The 17,647-nt window shown below is 46.3% G+C and overlaps 6 protein-coding genes across 6 annotated transcripts; 3 read left to right on the forward strand and 3 right to left on the reverse strand.

Moving 5' to 3' along the window:
- Positions 1-1,824: 1,824 nt before the first annotated feature.
- N7520_000110 (ankyrin repeat domain-containing protein) lies at positions 1,825-2,751 on the forward strand (the record flags this gene model as incomplete). Its single annotated transcript, XM_057134045.1, has 1 exon — positions 1,825-2,751. The coding sequence occupies one exon, from the start codon at positions 1,825-1,827 to the stop codon at positions 2,749-2,751; it is 927 nt and encodes a 308-aa protein (XP_056999981.1).
- A 476-nt stretch (positions 2,752-3,227) lies between these two features.
- Positions 3,228-5,054, reverse strand: N7520_000111 (multicopper oxidase; the record flags this gene model as incomplete). Its single annotated transcript, XM_057134046.1, has 1 exon — positions 3,228-5,054. The coding sequence occupies one exon, from the start codon at positions 5,052-5,054 to the stop codon at positions 3,228-3,230; it is 1,827 nt and encodes a 608-aa protein (XP_056999982.1).
- Positions 5,055-5,612: 558 nt separating this feature from the next.
- Positions 5,613-6,875, reverse strand: N7520_000112 (FTR1 family protein; the record flags this gene model as incomplete). The annotated part of the gene is made up of 4 exons (XM_057134047.1): positions 5,613-6,123; positions 6,173-6,618; positions 6,666-6,787; positions 6,845-6,875. The coding sequence occupies 4 exons, from the start codon at positions 6,873-6,875 to the stop codon at positions 5,613-5,615; spliced, it is 1,110 nt and encodes a 369-aa protein (XP_056999983.1).
- A 1,177-nt stretch (positions 6,876-8,052) lies between these two features.
- On the forward strand, positions 8,053-10,053 carry N7520_000113 (ferric reductase family protein; the record flags this gene model as incomplete). The annotated part of the gene is made up of 7 exons (XM_057134048.1): positions 8,053-8,270; positions 8,324-8,453; positions 8,519-8,538; positions 8,596-8,888; positions 8,938-9,516; positions 9,570-9,988; positions 10,039-10,053. The coding sequence occupies 7 exons, from the start codon at positions 8,053-8,055 to the stop codon at positions 10,051-10,053; spliced, it is 1,674 nt and encodes a 557-aa protein (XP_056999984.1).
- A 438-nt stretch (positions 10,054-10,491) lies between these two features.
- On the reverse strand, positions 10,492-13,527 carry N7520_000114 (hybrid sensor histidine kinase/response regulator; the record flags this gene model as incomplete). The annotated part of the gene is made up of 2 exons (XM_057134049.1): positions 10,492-12,966; positions 13,021-13,527. 2 exons carry the CDS (start codon positions 13,525-13,527, stop codon positions 10,492-10,494), a joined length of 2,982 nt encoding a protein of 993 aa, XP_056999985.1.
- A 2,603-nt stretch (positions 13,528-16,130) lies between these two features.
- Positions 16,131-17,398, forward strand: N7520_000115 (NACHT nucleoside triphosphatase; the record flags this gene model as incomplete). The annotated part of the gene is made up of 4 exons (XM_057134050.1): positions 16,131-16,208; positions 16,348-16,794; positions 16,856-17,042; positions 17,067-17,398. The coding sequence occupies 4 exons, from the start codon at positions 16,131-16,133 to the stop codon at positions 17,396-17,398; spliced, it is 1,044 nt and encodes a 347-aa protein (XP_056999986.1).
- Between the last annotated feature and the right edge of the window lie 249 nt (positions 17,399-17,647).

Below are 17,647 nucleotides of genomic sequence, written 5' to 3' on the forward strand. Positions count from 1 at the left end.
TCTGTCATTACACCCACCCTCTACTTCCTCCAGTGCGTCCATCTCTTCACTTTCGCATTCAACTTTGTCAACGACTAGAATAACGACTACCGAAAATGCCATAACCAGCCACTCAGGCTCTACCTTTTCAACTTCAAATACCAGCAAGTCTTCAACCTCTACTAAGTGCTCACCAAGTCATCCTCCACGAAGTCTATCTCTTCAGCCTCAAGTACCTCACTTCCCCGAAGCATCCAATTTCAAACTCTACTTCAACTTCAACCATGAAAACCCAATAAACAGCCAAAACCACAAAACCAGCCCCAGCCACAGGATATTCGAGGTTGAAACTGAATCATATTACTTGACTAGAATCTGAAACTCTATTCCCTAACAGACAAGCTGCTTCTAAGGTTGATTCTAGCTACATAATAAAGACTAAATGAGCCATCAAGGTGGCTTTTCAGGAAACCCGAATGCTGCGAAGCAGTATTATAGATAGCTAGGGCGCTCAAAACTTGCGGAATAAAAGGATATCGAATGAAATAGGTGCAAAAGCCAGCTGAAATGCAAATTACAAAGGGAAGGATGCCAGGGGAGTTGAAAATAAAGTAGTATTGATGCAATTACTAATTACAGGAATGATTTTATCAAGTAGTAAGTGCAGATCATGTACTATCGACCGACTAAATAGATGCGAGAATGCAAGTTCGAGGATTGAAGATCGAAGTTTGACATTGAGCTGAATTTTGAAAATGCTTGTGGAAGTTGAGAGGTTCCAAGTTGGAAGCTTTATGTGGTTATCCTGACCCAGTCTCCTCAATGAAGTTTGACCCCACACCTATTGTTTTTGAAAGTGATGCCCATTTGAGGAGAAATGAAAGTTGAACCACAACCATTAAGTGTGGTTGGAAGGGGGATTATTGAGTCAAAGTTGGAAGTTGGAAGTTCAAAGAAAAAGTATGAGGGTAGTGAAGGGCTTGTTGATTGTGTTCCCAGATGGAAGGAATTGATTGGAAAGGCTTCAGAGGAGTCGATAATTTGGAAATTGCGACTTTGGGAAGTTCGTCAGTTGCACTAAATGATCATTGTAAACATACCTGGAGCTCGTTGATGGAAACTGGGGAAATCAGCTCATCAGAGTGAATAATCATTGTGTCAAGGAGAATGGACATAGTGGGAGGTCAAAAAGGTAGAGATTAATAGATGCATGAATCAATGAATCTTAGAAGAGATGCAGGGTGTAAAGTTTGAAGTATAAACTAAATTGTGGTGACGATCGCCTGCATATTCAGGGACTCAGTCTAACAATGAAAATCGGCCTCGAAATTCCAGTCATAGAAGGCAAACTTCATGGCTCGGTTTCATGTAGGGTTTTTCTCTTATTCTTAGGCCTCTACATTGTTCGATTTGCGTTTCAACCTGAAGGATTACGCTGTATCCAACTGGGCGGAGAACCGAATCTTGTGCATATTGAGCTTAGCATAACTTTCATTTTCAAGTGGCCACTAAAGTACAGAAAAGGCTGGATTAGAAATTAGCAGAGGCTGAAATGACGAAATGACGAAATCATTGGGAAAACAATGAATCCAATGCTTTAATATAGGATACATGACAGGAAGGTCCGAGCGACCGAGCGACCAATAGTGGCGGATTAGTAGTCGCCAATGCCAAAAGTCCATTGCTTACATTCGGACCTCCGTCGGAAGTCACTAGTGTCTTATTCAAGGTCGGCAATTAATCCATCTGCTGATTGGCTCACTATTTTTCCTGCTCATAAATTCCGTTTTTACTGGGTAAGCATCTTCCCCATAATTCAAAGACACGCTCACCAAGTCACACATAATGGCCACAAAAACATTCTCTGTCAATATGCAAGAAAGTCTGTTCCCATCTGAGCGATCTCAACTGGATGAACCGGATGATGAGAACACGTGGTCTCCTATTCAAGCTGCCGCCGCGCAGGGGGACCTGTGCCGGGTAAAGCGGCTCTTGGCTGAACCTTCAGTGGATCCGAACGAACCCGCCAAAGGATACTATGGACAGACAGCTCTTCAGGCCGCTTCTCAAAATGGTCACCTTGCCGTGGTTGAGACACTGTTAGCGGCAGGGGCAGACGTCAACGCCCCCGGAGGAAACAACGGCGGTAGAACAGCAGTAGTCTTGGCCTCTGGAGCAGGCCATCTGGATATTGTCCGCCACCTGGTCTCTGCAGGTGCAGACATCAATACGCCACCCCACAGGTATCACGGCCGAACTACCTTGCAGGCAGCCGCCGAGGGGGGTCACATCCAAACATTTCGATGGCTGCTTGAGCAAGGTGTGGATATCAATGCTCTTCCCTGTAAGACTGGTGGCTGTACCGCACTCCAAGCCGCTGCATCAGAAGGTCACGCCGATATCGTGGAACTCCTCCTCCAACAAAATGCCCACGTAAACACTCCGGGTGCAAGGCATAAAGGCTTCACGGCTCTCCAAGGCGCGGCTTTTGGGGGCCACCATCGGATCCTTCGTCGACTTTTAGAAGCGGGAGCCGATGTGAATGCGCCAGGCTCGTATTATTTGGGGTATACGGCGCTTGCGGCAGCGGCGGAGTGCGGTCACTATGAAATCGTCCGGACGTTGCTTCATGCTGGTGCGGATGTCTCTGTCACATCGGGAAATAAATCATGGACGGCAGCTCAAATTGCCATTTTTCGAGGGCAAATTGAAATCGCACACCTTCTTCAACAGGCTCAGCGGTCGGAACTTGGCATTCCGCAAAGGTTGTGATTTGCTTGAAGAGACGACGAATTTCCACTGCAGAAAGTGGTTAGATAGATCATATAGACTCTCAAATCTACATATGCCCCTCTAGCACGGGCGTATACCTCAATGACCAGATAGATACAATCAACAGTAGCAGGAATCAAATACCCATCCCAAGTGTAAATAGACGATATTATCTCGGTTTTAAGTTTCCCCGGCGCTAGGAACCCTTTTATTTTGGCCTGAATGTTAAGGGTTTGTAGCGGAGGGGGGGGGGGGGGGACTTAACCTCTCTGCAAAGTCAAAATTTTATTCTTGACGGTACAATAAAAAGAAATCTCCAACACCATGGAAAAGTTCGAAAACGCGGCAAATAGGCTAGATTGATCCAATCGCCTGGATTGTATACATGGCCTCGAGATTTAACTCTGACCGAGCATTAGATCAAGAGAAATTATATTCGTAAGCGTTCAGGAAACATTCTCATAAGCTATCTTATTTTACAACTCGGGCTGTGAAAGCACAGCAGTCTCCTTCTTTTTCGATTCAATACCTGACAAGCCGTAGACGGTGATAAAGGCCATTCCCAGGAAAGCAGACACACAGGAGAAGACCATGGCAACGATACCCCTCGCCGTAAAGCCGGCAGGAAGCCACGGAAGCTGTTTGTTTTGACCGGTCAGATCGAGCAGGTCTTCCGTGTTGGCGGCGGCGTTGCCCTCGTAGGAGATATCGGCAGCCTTGCAAACGCTGATCTCGGCATCTGTCAGTGACATTTGCTCTTGAAGTTGCTTCGGGGCTTCGATGAACGACATAGCCAGGCCCTGTTGCAGATGCCAGTCGATGTGGCAGTGGAAGAGCCAGACACCAGGATTATTGGCGACGAAACGCACGACAAAGTTGCCCTGAGGCGGTGCCACGAAAGTGTCACGACGAGCAGGGTAGGCTGGGAAGCTGCTTGATGGGTTCTCGGTCGCGTTATAAGCGACTGGGTCGCCATCGGCAAAGTCGTAGAAACTAGCACCGTACGAGGGAGTGCGGCTCACTACTTGGAAGTTGTGGCCGTGCAAATGGAAGGGATGGGAGCCGGTGTCTTGGTTGTTGAGGATGACCTCGATAACCTGGTTGTGCTCGAGAATGAACGGGTGGGTGTACTCGCCGTAAACCTCCGCATTTGTTGCGTACTCGCCAGATGTGAGAACCGAGTATAAGGTAGGCACTTTGGGTCTGGTATAAGAGATGTTGTTGAAAAAGGCATAGCCCGCACCATTATTCAAATTAGCCATGATCACGTCGACTTCAATTGTCATATCGGGATCTGGGAGGAGTGGCATTCGATCGTGGGGAACGAGCTTGAAGTCATCGTATGGGATGAGATCGGACGCAACATCCACCGTCATCACAGCCTGTGGGTGTGCTGCGCTGCTGTTGTACTCGAGCCAATTGGTCTGGTTGAGCTTAAGGGAAGGCGAAATCGTATCGAGCAAGACCGAATCGGCAACAGTGACGATGGGATAGTTTTTGGCAGTGGAGTTTTTCATCGTGACCAAGATAGAGTAACGCTGGGCAACGGCAATATACAGAGTGTCGGCCTCCTGCTCATCGACGTATACTCCGTCAATTTCCACAATGCGGAAAGTGTGATCTTCAATATAGAAATACTGCGCGACAAAGGCACCGATATTGATCAGATGCATCAAATAGGTCTTTCCAGCTTCGACAGGGATGTTTGTGTTCAAAGTATCATTGAACAAGAAGGAATCCGGGACAGGCTCAGCGCCGGTCGGGTTCTCGACACGGATAAAAGGGATATCCTCGACGAGCTCGTGATACCAATCACTCATGGTCACAGTGATCTCGTCATCGTATAGATCATTAAAATAGGCCTGATCGTCGTGTACGATCAAAGCTTGCCGATAGCCATCTGGGTAGCAAGCATCGGTATGGCAATGGTACCAATAAGTACCATTTTGAGGAATAGTAAAGTTGTAGACCATAGAGGATCCAGGGGGGATAGGACACTGGGTAACCATCGAGGGACCATCCATATTATTGGTTCCATTTTGGAACATGCCATGCCAATGGATCGAAGTGTCCTTGTCTCCTAGGCCGTTGAACATGTTGACAATTAGTCTATCACCTTTGTCCACTTCGATAACAGGCAGGGGCCACTGATTGTTGACACCCACCACCTTGCGCTCATAAAGACCATCAGGGTTCACATTGACCCAGGTGACGTTAAAATCCAGGGTTACGGTCTTCGCCTGGCAGCACTGCACAGATAGCAGCACAGCCGTGAGGCGGAGTAGGCCCTGTAAGATGGCCATGGTTTGGTGTGTCGCCAGGAAGGAAGGGGGAGGCGGTTTCTAGGGATGGACGAAGAGAAGTATGAGCTTGAAAACGGGGCAGTGAAAGTCCTAAATCATAAATTTAAAAAGTTCTCCATTGGCAATCAGTTGCGAGGTGATCATCTGTACCGCCACCGTATGATGGATAAGATTTATCAATCAGTAATATACTAGTACCAAAGAATACGGAATACCGGTGGGGAAGCTACAGTTCCGACTAGGGGTTCAGGCCGGTCCCTGTGGATCTGCGGGATTTTGAACCTATGAGCTTATGCTTTGAACTCTATTAAACCTGGTATTCGAGACAATCTGATCATTCCGCTGTCTGCACAAGGCCGGACAAACGAAGAAGTCTTGGCAACCAAGGCTTAATGAATCCCGTCGGTCTTGGCGAGTGGAGACAATTTCAGTGGAAAATTCAAATTACCAAGATGATTTACCCAAATACATTGCATTAAAATCTCTACCCGTTTATACCCGGTTCTCAAGCCGCTCTGGCCTCCTTCCCCTCCCCAGAGAACAGACCCTTTCCCCAAATTAAATCATATCAGCCCGCTTCTCTGTGTGAATAATTGTTGTCGGTTCAGGTGCCACGGGATCTTCATAAGGTCGACGCAGAATAAAGGCTCTAGCCTTAGCCTTGGTCCTCGCGACGTGATTCATAGCCGGATCAATGACGGGAATAGCTCCACGCTTCTCACGGTAGAACATCAGTCCATAACCAATCATCACACATATCCAGTACAGATTGTATGAGATCACGGACCCGTAGTCAGCAGAGTTAGTCCAACCAAGAAGTGCGTTGAAGATACCCCAACCACCACCACCTCCTAGCTCCGGATTACAACAGTTCACGTGCCAGACACTCTTACGAATATCGTATGATCCAGCACCAGATCCAGTCTCCGAGGCGTCACCTCCGATAATCTTATTCCAGGCGTTGTTCTCGAAGTACCAGACTCCACGTGAAAACAAACCGCCGGCAACGAGATAGAGGAAGCAGGTAGAGATAATCAAGAAGATTTGCATCGAAGTCTCTCGTCCACCGCTATGGGAATGTTAGCACTGCATGATTCTAGAGAAAAAGATTGACTCACCGGTAGATAATATAACCAACAAGGACACCAGCCAAAAGACCACAAACGACGGCCAAGGGGAAGGAAGTCGCAGGAAGTCCCAATCCGACACCACCGACGTACACAACGGCCTCGAGACCCTCACGGAGTACGGTGATGAATGGCAAGATAAACATCACGTATTTTTCCAACCATCTCTTGACGCGACCCTTCTTAGACTCATCGGGGTTGCTCTCGTGCTCCAAAGCCTTGGCTAGCTTAACGCGCCATTTTTCTTGAAGCTTAGACACGCGCAGGAGAGCGGCTCCCATAATGGTGATGATGATCGAGGCGATAATTCCCAATACACCTTCCCAAATATCCTCAGTGCTGGAGAAAGTGTCGGTTCCCAAACCATAGAATGCACCGATCATGCCTCCGCCGACAGCGAGACAAATAAAGAGACCCAAGCCACATCCCCACCAGACCTGTTGACATTAGCCTATGAGTTTGAAAAGAAGAGATAGTCACATACTTGTTTCACCAGCCGTTTATATGTCGGACGATCCTGTTCGTAGAGTGATTGCTTCAAGAAGGCCAGAAGAACTGACACAACCACTGTTGTCTCGAGACATTCTCGAAAACAAATGAAGAATACTGAGTCGAATCGTGTCAGTTAAGGATTCGAGCAACTGGTACATCGTGAGTTCATACCTGTAACAGCGAAGACCTTGTTATTTCCCATGATTGATCGAAGTATGGACTTCAATGTTCCAAGGAGAAAAACCCAGTGACGGATATGCGGCTAACAAAGATGTAAAGAAGAGATTGATTGTCAGGCTATTCAGTCGTTTTGTAGCGAGCTCGTATGCATCTTAGACCGGATTTACCATACAGAACAAGTGCAAGGGTCCGGTATCCGCTCAGCTGCCCAACTTTCGGTAATTTATTATGATTAGCGTAGATCAGCCCATAATCTGATTGATAAGGCCTTGTTTTCCGTGTCTTAGCTCCATTTTGTCCCGTGGATCCATTGCGAAAATTACTAGTTTCCAGCAAGCTTTGACGAACCCACTGGTATTTTAACATTGCATCTTGGCATGCCTTAGCTTTTCTGAACTTACCGCGGTAACCTTCTCCTCGTTGAATCAAGAAAACTCCGAGAAAGAAAATCACCGGTGAAGCCGAACCAATGGAGATTTTCAAATTCCCCACATGTAGACTTTGGCTACTGTTTTTGAAACATGATCGGCGATACTTCGATTTCTGTCAAGATCCTTGGAAGCTCCGAAGTGAAACCGGTGCGGGAGATTTGAATTAAACCTCCGACGGCTCTTTATCTGATTGATTGATTGATTAGATTTGATCTTTGAGTTCTCATACCAAACAGGCGTCATGTCACGCGATCATAGAAATGAACCACTTCCAAGGTTCCTCAAAATACGTAATAGAATTCGCAGCTTTTTGCTATCTTTGCATTTCCAACTCATTGCTACTTACTGGGATCACAATAAGCGGGAGATTTAGGAGATAAGCATTAAGTGCCAAGGGGACTGGATCTCTGCAATGCTTGGCTACTAACCCAGACCCATTCCCATTCCCAATCAGAATGTTTGAAAGTCATAAGATGACTTCATTCCATTTTTTTCGTTTTCCCTCCCTTCTTCAACCCGAGTAAATGGATCCCGTATATTACCACAGGAAAGCTCCCTCCACTGCCAAGCAAACTGTACCGAGTAGTATATGGGTCTCTATACCGGATGCAGTCCGATACAGTGGAGTTGCCCTAGATACAAATTTCAACTCTTGGCGCAGACATTGCTTCGAATGGAGGGCAGAATTAATAATGTCATCTCCCAGTTTGATCATGTCGATCATATAGATTTTCCCTTTCAACTTGGATGTTAAGCCTATATACAACGATGATGGATACCAGCTCACAAGCCTCTGCAAAGACTGCCAAGGCTGCTAAGGCTGCTTCCAAGGCACTGCGTCTGTCCAACAATGTATGGAGCAACAAATATTTTGCCATCGCTATCGGGGCCATCATGTTTTTATTTGCTGTTTACCACTGGGCAAGTGTGATTCATTTCAAATATGGCTCTAGCAAGAGTCATCCTGCATTGACTCGGAAGTATAGGTATGTTTATTCTCATATGGTTCAGAATGATCACTGAGGATCTCAACAAACAGGGAGGCCCGACGGTTTCTGTCAAGTTCCATAATGGGACTGAGGACAGACCGGTCTCTTCTTTACATTGTCTACTGGGCTATCAATTTGATTCTCACATTAACAAATGTTGACCTTACCCAACCCACTTATGTGAGTTTCATGACCTTCAGCCTTGGATCTTCGATTCGTTGACATCTGTACTGACCGACACCTAGGTTGCTAAACGACTCGGCTGGTTCGTGAAATTTTCTGATATTTCATTCTACATGAGATACTAACAAGACTCAAATAGGATTTCCATCGCGAACCTCGTGCTTTTGGTCTTTCTGGCCCTCAAAAACACTCCCTTAGCACCCTTGACGGCCAAGTCCTACGAAAAACTCCGCCCACTCCACAAAGTCGCTGGATACACATGTATCGTCACAAGCTTGTTGCATGCTATTGTTTACCTGGCTGAATGGTCAGTGACGGGCGATCTCGCGAACATGCAAGAGAGAAAGAACTTCAGCGGTGCCATTGCAGGCACAGCCATGGTGATAATCGGGTTTTCCACCTTTACCTACTTCATGCGAGGTTACTATGAGCGTGAGTCACTTGTCAGGCGTTACTGAGTTGATAAATGCTAATGATCCAGTCTTCTACCTGCTACACATCATCATGTTTATCTTGATTATGATTACCGTCGGAATGCACCGTCCCGATTTCTCGTCGAGTACCGTGATTATTGTGATTTTCACTGCCTGCCTCTGGACAATCGATCGTCTGATCCGTGGAGCAAAGATAATTTGGAATTTCTTCGGAAATTCCGCTACCCTCACCGCACTACCCGATAAAGCTCTTCGGGTGAAACTCAGTCGTCGCATGTATTCCACTCCGGGATCTCATGCTTTCTTGTGGGTTCCTGCCATTCGGTGGGTTGAAAGCCATCCATTCACTCTCTTGTCTTCAAGTCCGTCCGAATTCGTGATTCGAGTGTACGATGGTTTCACCAACGATTTGTACAAAGCTGCCCAGGAGGCTCCAGGGAAGTCCTTGCGTTGTTCAGTCGACGGTGCATACGGCCAGGTCCCTAACTTCAAGAGTTTCGACCGTGTTGTGCTTGTTGCTGGTGGAAGTGGTGCGAGTTTTACTTTTGCTATTGCACTGGATCTGATCGAATCATCTATCAAAACAGTCAAGTCCATTGACTTTATTTGGATAGTGAGGGAAAAGGGTAAGCTCAACCTTTACGTGAGGATATCCACAACACCTAACCTTGCCCAATAGAATGCCTTCAATGGTTTGCCCAAGAGCTCAAGCAGCTTGAGAGCAACCCGGATGTTAATATAATACTTCACGTCACCCGCTCCACGGATCTTTCTGGCACTCCATCAACCGCAACTCTACCAGAGAAGGTGTCTGTAGACAACGTCGTCGCGACAGCGCCTTCTTTGAGGCACTCTCAAATCCACGACCCTGAGAAGGGCGCTTTGGAAAAATCCACTGTCCCCAAGTCCTCTGTAAATGAGATCCGACCAGGACGTCCAAATGTCAGCCAACTTCTTGGGGATGTTTTTGCTTTGAGCAACTCAGATGACCGCATCATTATTGGCGCTTGCGGTCCTAGTGATCTTATGGCGACGACGCGGCAGGCCGTTCACAGTGATATCCACAATGATGGACCTTCGCTCACCCTATACACTGAGGTATGATTCTGAGATGACATCTCAAGGACCTTGACTAAACTCCCATATAGGAATTTGAGTGGTGAAGCGTGCTGCATGATATGTTGGACATACTCAACTGGCTCGGAACTCACGCCAATATTTTTTTCATGTAAAGATGATAAACCATCAAGTGAGGATTTGGCGACTATGCCGACCTTGAACGGACGATAAAATCAAATACCCTATTTCCTGGCAATTTGGAAATACAACGTCCTCAAGTGAAAAGTCGGAGAGACCAGACTTCTCCGAAAGTAGCCGGCGGCGCGATGACTAGTTAACCTGATTTCGTGTTCAAACCAGAATACTTGAGCCTGCATGTAGCTAAGCGGTGAATCCGATCCATCATTTATAATATTTCTTTACATTCAAAACTTCGTTTTCGTCCGGAGAAATATCGTGTATGATTCTCAGCTAACGTCGAACGCGGGGATTCGTTTACATTAAATATTCATTTTCGTCCTGAGAAATATCGTGTACGATTCTCAGCTAATCTCGAACGCGGGGAAATATTGCTTCACAACACGATCCAGCTGCTTGATAACAACAGGCTTCACAAGGTACTCATCAGTACCGGCATGTGCCGCAGCCGCCCTATCCGATGGACTGTCCTGGCCAGTCATCATAAATATTGTGCTCTTTGCCCAATGGTTTTTTTGCTCCAAAAGTCGTATTTGCTTGGTTGCTTCGATACCATCACACACCGGCATTTGTAGATCCATGAAAATCAGCTGGATCGCAGTACCCTTGCTAGCAGTCAAGGATGATTGACACCTAGAGAAGATCTCGACAGCTTGTTGACCATCGACTGCTGAATGGTATGGCAATTCTCTTTTTTTCAAATACATTTCTATAATGCGGAGGTTGATGGCATTGTCGTCAACAATCAGAGTTAGGGGCTTAGGAGTGTCCGTGTTAGCAGGGAATATTGTTGTCGCTACTGTCAAGTCTACAGACGTTGCTGTATCTGGGGAAGATGTCGGTGGCACACTGGAATCTGAGTCGAAATCAATTGAATCAGATGTGGATGGATGAGATGAGGGCCCATCTGTATCTGGGTCTTGGCATAGTCCCGAGATTCTGGAGTGAGAGATATTGGGCTGCGAAGGACGCAGCTGGAGGACTTCGGTTCCTACCAGAATATCATGTGCTTTTTCAAGCGCCGAGAACATGTCTGAAGTTGAGAGCGGCGCGTGGACATAAACCACATTATTCGCGCTGCGTTCCAGACAGGGATCTCCTTCTGAATCAGGAACAAGACATATGGCAACTTGTCCCATTGGAATTTGGGCTAGATGCATACGATGCAGTTCTAGATCAGAGACAACATTGAGTATGACAAGGCAGTTTTCAATGCTGTCTGAGGGTTTAAATGCATTTTGAGTAAGGAACTTCGTAAAGTCATCACGCAGTTGTACGCATTCAGAGCCGGTAGTCATGTGGAAGAATCTTGGGGGCAGATTATTGAGGTTTAAAGTCAGTTGTTCCTGTTGGGGTGCGCAAAAAAGCTCAACTTCACGAAATGTAGCTCTGAAATGGGAACCACAGCCAACAACCGATGAAATTAGATTGACGGAGCCGTGGAGGAGTGTTGCAAATTTAGATGCGAGAGTGAGGCCCAGCCCGGCACCCGCAGAGTGCAAATCGACCTTTTCATAGGGTTCAAATATACATTGGTGGTGATCGATGGGAATACCTCGACCGGTGTCTTTGATGTCGAAAACAAGGTCCTTGCAGCCTAAGCGTATTGACACCGTTATCGACACGGTGCCTCCTGCCGTGTTTTGGATCGAGTTGAGAATGAGGGGGATGAGGGTGTCCCGAAGAACGCCGAGATCAGTCCGGAGACCCTCAAACCCTGGCGGTACATCGTGAGTGAAACAAATAGAAGGTCTGCAGCGCGTGTCTTCTGATATTAGCTTGGCTATCTCTTTTTGAATCTCCGACTCGAGCTCATCAACAGTATGTAGGGCATATTGGCGGTCTGCAATGGCGATGTCGGCCCATCTGTTCAAAGTAATCATGTTGTTGACAATGGAACTCAAATCTTGACCCGCCATCTTAATTATGTTTAGGTACGTAGAGGGCTCACGCGAATCCGTCGTCGAAGGTTCTTTTTCCGATACCGACGCCGGGAGGACGGACTCGCTCACACTCCCTGACTGTAGTTCCTCGGCTAGGAGTTCCACAGAACCAAGGATGCCATGGATCGGCGTGCGAAGTTGATGGGAAAATCCCTGCAGGAACCTCTCCTTCGCTTTCATTGCTTCTATAAGAAGACTTTTGCGCCACATCTGGGATAACAAACCCGCGCAAGTTTGAACGAACCATGAATCTATATCGTCAAACACCAGGTGTATGTCTTTTGATGCCACGACAAGCAATGATGACCCCGAAACACTTTCGCATGGTGCGGTAATGATGCGAACTACCCTATTAGACGAGGGAGCGAGATGGTTTGAATGTGCAATGAGCTCGTCAAAGTAGTCGTTGTCTTCCCATATGCCATCTTCTAAGTCATGAATCGGTATCGAACCGTGTCCTTCAATCTCAATATAGGTTGTCTGGGGCGGTTGCAGGCTGATAATTGCATTCTGGTATGTGTTGCGCAATATCTTGAGGATCGGCTCTTCAGAGACTGTATGGTCTGTTTCTTTCTGTGCCCTAGAAAGGAGATCAGACATTTGACGCCGCTCCCGCTGGCGTCTTGCCCTTGTACATTGAACGAGATCGGAAACGACCCAGTCGGCGAGGCGAACCAGTGCCTGCTGCTGAGAGCTAGTCAAAGGATTCTCGCTTGTACTAGAGGCCACACAGAGTGATCCAAGGCCGACACAATGGCCGCTCTCGTCCTGCAAGCGAAGTGGTACGCCAGCGTATGCATAAAGGCCTCCAAGTTCGAGGTATGGTGACTCTTGGAATCTCCAATCCTCCATCAGACTCGGTAAAAGGAAGACGCTCTATACATAAAACTTAGCGCATTGTGAGAGAATGGGCCAGGACCCGCAACATACCCCAGGGGGTTGGGTGACCGTGTGGGCGCAGATAGTCTCCCCACGTGGAAGAATGCCTAGTTCAAGCCCCACTGTGGCCAATCGGATATAGACGTTGACATCCAGAATGCCGATCACAGCAAATTCCCATCCGGTGGATTCCTGAGCAAGACAGGCTTTCTCTTGAAGACCGGAGAGAAACTCATCTTCTTTGGAAATATCACGTGTATAATACCACAGCATGGATAATCGGAGTCTTTCATTCTCGGCAAGGAAGGCCCGCAGGTATCGATCAGTGAACCAAGAAGGTCTTTTGGGGATAGCTGCGGGCGCACAAGGATCTGATTTGGGATAGAAGTTCTTTTCGACGTCTGAAGACCAGGGCTCTATCGGTCGATCGACATTTTCTCGATCGTAGATGGGTCCCACTGTCTGCGGACGAGTCGGCGGGGGCGCATACTTTGACTTCAGAATAGCTGCGTCCGCCTTTGGAAAAAACGGAAGCCGTCGCCCACTATCAGAGACCATATTCGCAGCGCCAGAAACCGTATTCTTATGAAATGAGTGGAGTGTTGCGAAATGGTCGTGGCCCTGACACGTGACCTACGAGCGGAGTAAGCGGCCTGGCGCGTGTCGGCTTCCAATGGACAACCACCATGCACGAGCCTGTTCTAGACACGTCTGAAGACTTCTCTAGCCCCCACCAAGTGCAGTCTAGGCGCACTATGTTGAAGACTGAAAATATTAACATTCACTAATTCCGCTATGGATGCTAAATTGTCTTGAGAAAGATTAAATCTGATTTTGAGTTCGCCTTTAGCGTCTAATGTTTAAAAAACCGCTAGACTATCAGCCAAAGAAGCCGCCCCACCTTCCAAGTCTAATGGGCAGACTGTTAGGAAAAGGTCCAACGCTTGTTCTTCTCTGCGATAACTGACAGCTTCTCTAAATCCAAAAGCTCAACAATAGGCATACCCCATCCTGCTAAGTAGGTCTCATGCAGTGGTAAACTGTGAAACATTATTAGTATATCGGATCGTTCGGTCATCATTATTTGCATACCACGACCATCCGAAGCAGGGATTGATTCTAAGGCGACGGCGTCACCAGCCACGGCGGCAAAGATCTGGTTCCAGATCCATTCGAATAATTCGGGAGTTGGATCCACTCCAATGTAGAATCGTTCGTCTTTATCGAAGTTCCCCTTTGTTGTACGAGTCGATTCCCGGATACACTTACTCAAACCAGAACGAACGAGGAGAATGTCCCGTGGTGAATTTCGAGCTTTTCCTCGATTATCTCTTGTATCTGGGACAGCGATATGGCGTAGTGGGTAAGAGGGTCATAGTATAATCCCCTTTCGCTTGGTAAAGCGCAACGAAATCTAGTCGTATGCCTCGTCCAACAATACCACCTCGTTCGGATATAGCTGGAAGAGTAGAACTTGAGATCAATTACTTCAACGGAATAAGAGAAGAGGAAACAGGGAAAACAGACATTGGATCCCGAGAGTCAAGTCCGATCTTCTTTCCGCGGCATCTGCGTATTTAACACCATTGTAGTACTCTTGTTGGTCCTGGTAGGCGTAATGCACCACTCAATGCATTAGATAATTGGACATCAGATATTTGTTAGATATTCCCACTGAAGCCGTCCCATTGGCTGGAGCTCTGGGTGTTCAATACCAGTTCGTCGTCACAACAATATGTCCCACAAATGCTCCAGAGACGGATTTGTGCTGCATCTGTGTGCACCCGCCACATGGAGTATAAGGTAGGTGGAGGGGAAGGCTACACGCCATATCTTAGTAAGGAAAAATATGGCGATGGCGTTGTAACTGAATACTTGTATATACTTTAGAGTTACAGACTCTCCCGTTTGAATTTCCTCCTTGGCTTTCACTACTGCTTCGCCGGTTATAAATTTCAATGTACCGAGAGCATCCCGTTCGCCATTCATATCAAAGACGCCCCAAGCTGAGTTTGGTGGAGCATCTGGCTTAATTGGAAGATCTCGGATCTTGGGTACGATAAGAGGCATGTTAATGCTGATATTGAATCCTTTCAGCAACAATCTAGAAGGATAAAAATAAGTTTATTCTTAGCTGAGGCAAAATGGGACTAATCCTGAATCCCGGTATTTACGCCTTCCGGTACTATCTGTCACGCAAGCAGACCAAGAATTAATGAATAATTTTCAAATTCTGATTCAAATGATTTCTTCTGGATTCGCTTTCTGAAGAGGTTTATTCAAGGGGTGCTCTTGCAGTTCTATGAAGAATACCGATCCAAATGTTTCCTCTACCCTCTTCGTCCCTTTCTCCCCTTTCGGCAATCTTTCGATTATTCTTTTGGTTTGTTAGTAAGTACATGATAGAAAGACTATTTTAGTTCTGTATGTATCATGTCTTCTGAGATTTATTTTTCCTTTCTTTTATACTTTTCCAATCTGCCCAAACAATTCTAAGTTGTACGTGCTGTCACTTCCGCGTTATTACTGACCCCCTAAACAATCAAGTGGAAGTAGAACAAAACATTGTGATAACTTGTAGGGGCTAATCAGTGGCTACTTTAAGTTCAAATTCAATTTTAAGGACATCATTCTCATTCGACGCTATAATGAATAAATCCTTATACGGAGCTTCTCCGGAAGGGCCCCCTATTTTGCGCTCCGTTCAATTCCCATCCCTTCTCCCCCGTTTCAAGTAAAGGGATGGAATACGCGAGATCCTGTTCTGCTGCTGCTACAGGCGCGCTCGAAATCTTGTTCACTTTTTTAATCTCTTCTCTTCGTTCTGACACTTTGATTCAGAAACGCGCTAGTGGTGGGGCTGTAACTTAAGAAACAAAAATACGATCGTGACTACAGTACGGTTGACTGTTGACCTTGGGGGGTTCATCATTTGGATAGAAACTATTCTTTCTACAGAGCTGACGAGATATAGAATTGAGATACGTTTGCGGATCTACTTTTGGCTAAGCTAAGTGGAAATAACAAATCTCCGGGCGAATGTAGATTAAACAAATAAGTCCTTTGATTGCTGCGACATTTAGATTGATCACCTGATAGCGGGGTACCCTGAAGATCTGATCGTGAACTTATGGTCCTACTCAATCTACAATCCCGCAGTCATGACTACTAGCACTTCTTACGAGGGAGTGAATTCCGGAATTCAAGTCGCACAAAACATTGCTCCGATCAATGCAAACGTTGATGAGTGAGGAAACACAACTTCAACGACATGTGACTAAATAATACACGGCTTTAATACAACCGGAAACGCTGAATCAAGCATGTCTTCGGGATTTGCGTACAACCAACCCACTTGACGATAAAGAATGGATCAAGAATACCAACGGAGGGCTACTCAAGGATTCATATCGCTGGATTCTCGACAACGAAGGATTCAAAAAATGGCAAGGCAGTGGGGGAGATCGTCTCCTCTGGATCAGAGGTGACCCTGGTAAAGGCAAGACGATGCTGTTGTGCGGTATCATCGAAGAGTTGACAAGACTGAATGGGAGCGCTGCGAATCTCTCTTATTTTTTTTGCCAAGCTACCGACATTCGCATCAACAATGCCACAGCCGTCCTCCGTGGTTTGATCTATTTACTTGTCGAGAAGAATCAATGTCTTCTCTCCTATGTGCGGGCTCGATACGACAAAGCAGGCAAGGCCCTATTTGAAGATATCAATGCTTGGAGTGCACTGTCGACTATCTTCACGGATATTCTAAAAGACCCATCTTTGAACTATGCCTATTTTATCGTTGATGCCTTATTGAGTGCACGAATGGTCTTCGTTCCCTGCTGGACTTCATCGTTTAAGATCATCAGCTCACCCACATATTAAGTAGATTGTCTCTAGCCGCAATTGGCCTGAAATTATTGAGCGTCTTGATCTTGCAAACCAGTTGGCTCTAATCTTGCTAGAGCTAAACAACAAATCTGTGTCCGAAGCTGTGAAAAATTTCATCGAGCATAAGGTTAATACTTTAGCCAAGGTTAAGAAGTATAAAGAGGAGGTTCGGAAAACGATCTACCGTTACTTATTGTCAAATTCATGAGGCACTTTTCTTTGGGTAGCCTTAGTCTGTCAAAACCTTGATCGAACACTATCAAGGCATGCTATTAAGAAACTAGAAGCATTCCCTCCTGAGCTAAATCATCTATATGGCCGAATGATTGATCAGGATCGCCAGTCGGAAGACGCCGAATTTTGCAAAGAGATACTGGCTATTATGTTAACAGTCTATCGACCTATCACGCTTAGCGAACTAACTTCACTTATTAAAATGCCAGATAACGACCACGATGACTATGAAGCCCTCTCGGAGGTTATCGCAGTTTGTGGCTTATTCCTCACGATACGAGACTATACTATTATATTCGTCTATTGATCCGTAAAGGATTTTTTACTTCAGGAAGCTCTTAATGAGATACTTCCTAGAGGTATAGGAGCCGGGCACTATATGATTTTCTCATAATCTCTTAACGTGATGTTTAAGATACTTCGACGTGATATCTTTGACATCAAGTTACTAATCTTTATGGAGGATATGAGATAGCCCAGCCTAGATTCACTCGCAGCGGTGGAATACGCGTGTGTCTATTGGGTAGACTACCTGTAAAATAGCGAGCGTACTACA

This window comes from Penicillium odoratum, assembly GCF_028828045.1.
Source record: "Penicillium odoratum strain IBT 22623 chromosome Unknown utg000001l_segment0_segment0, whole genome shotgun sequence".
Classification (NCBI taxonomy): domain Eukaryota; kingdom Fungi; phylum Ascomycota; class Eurotiomycetes; order Eurotiales; family Aspergillaceae; genus Penicillium; species Penicillium odoratum.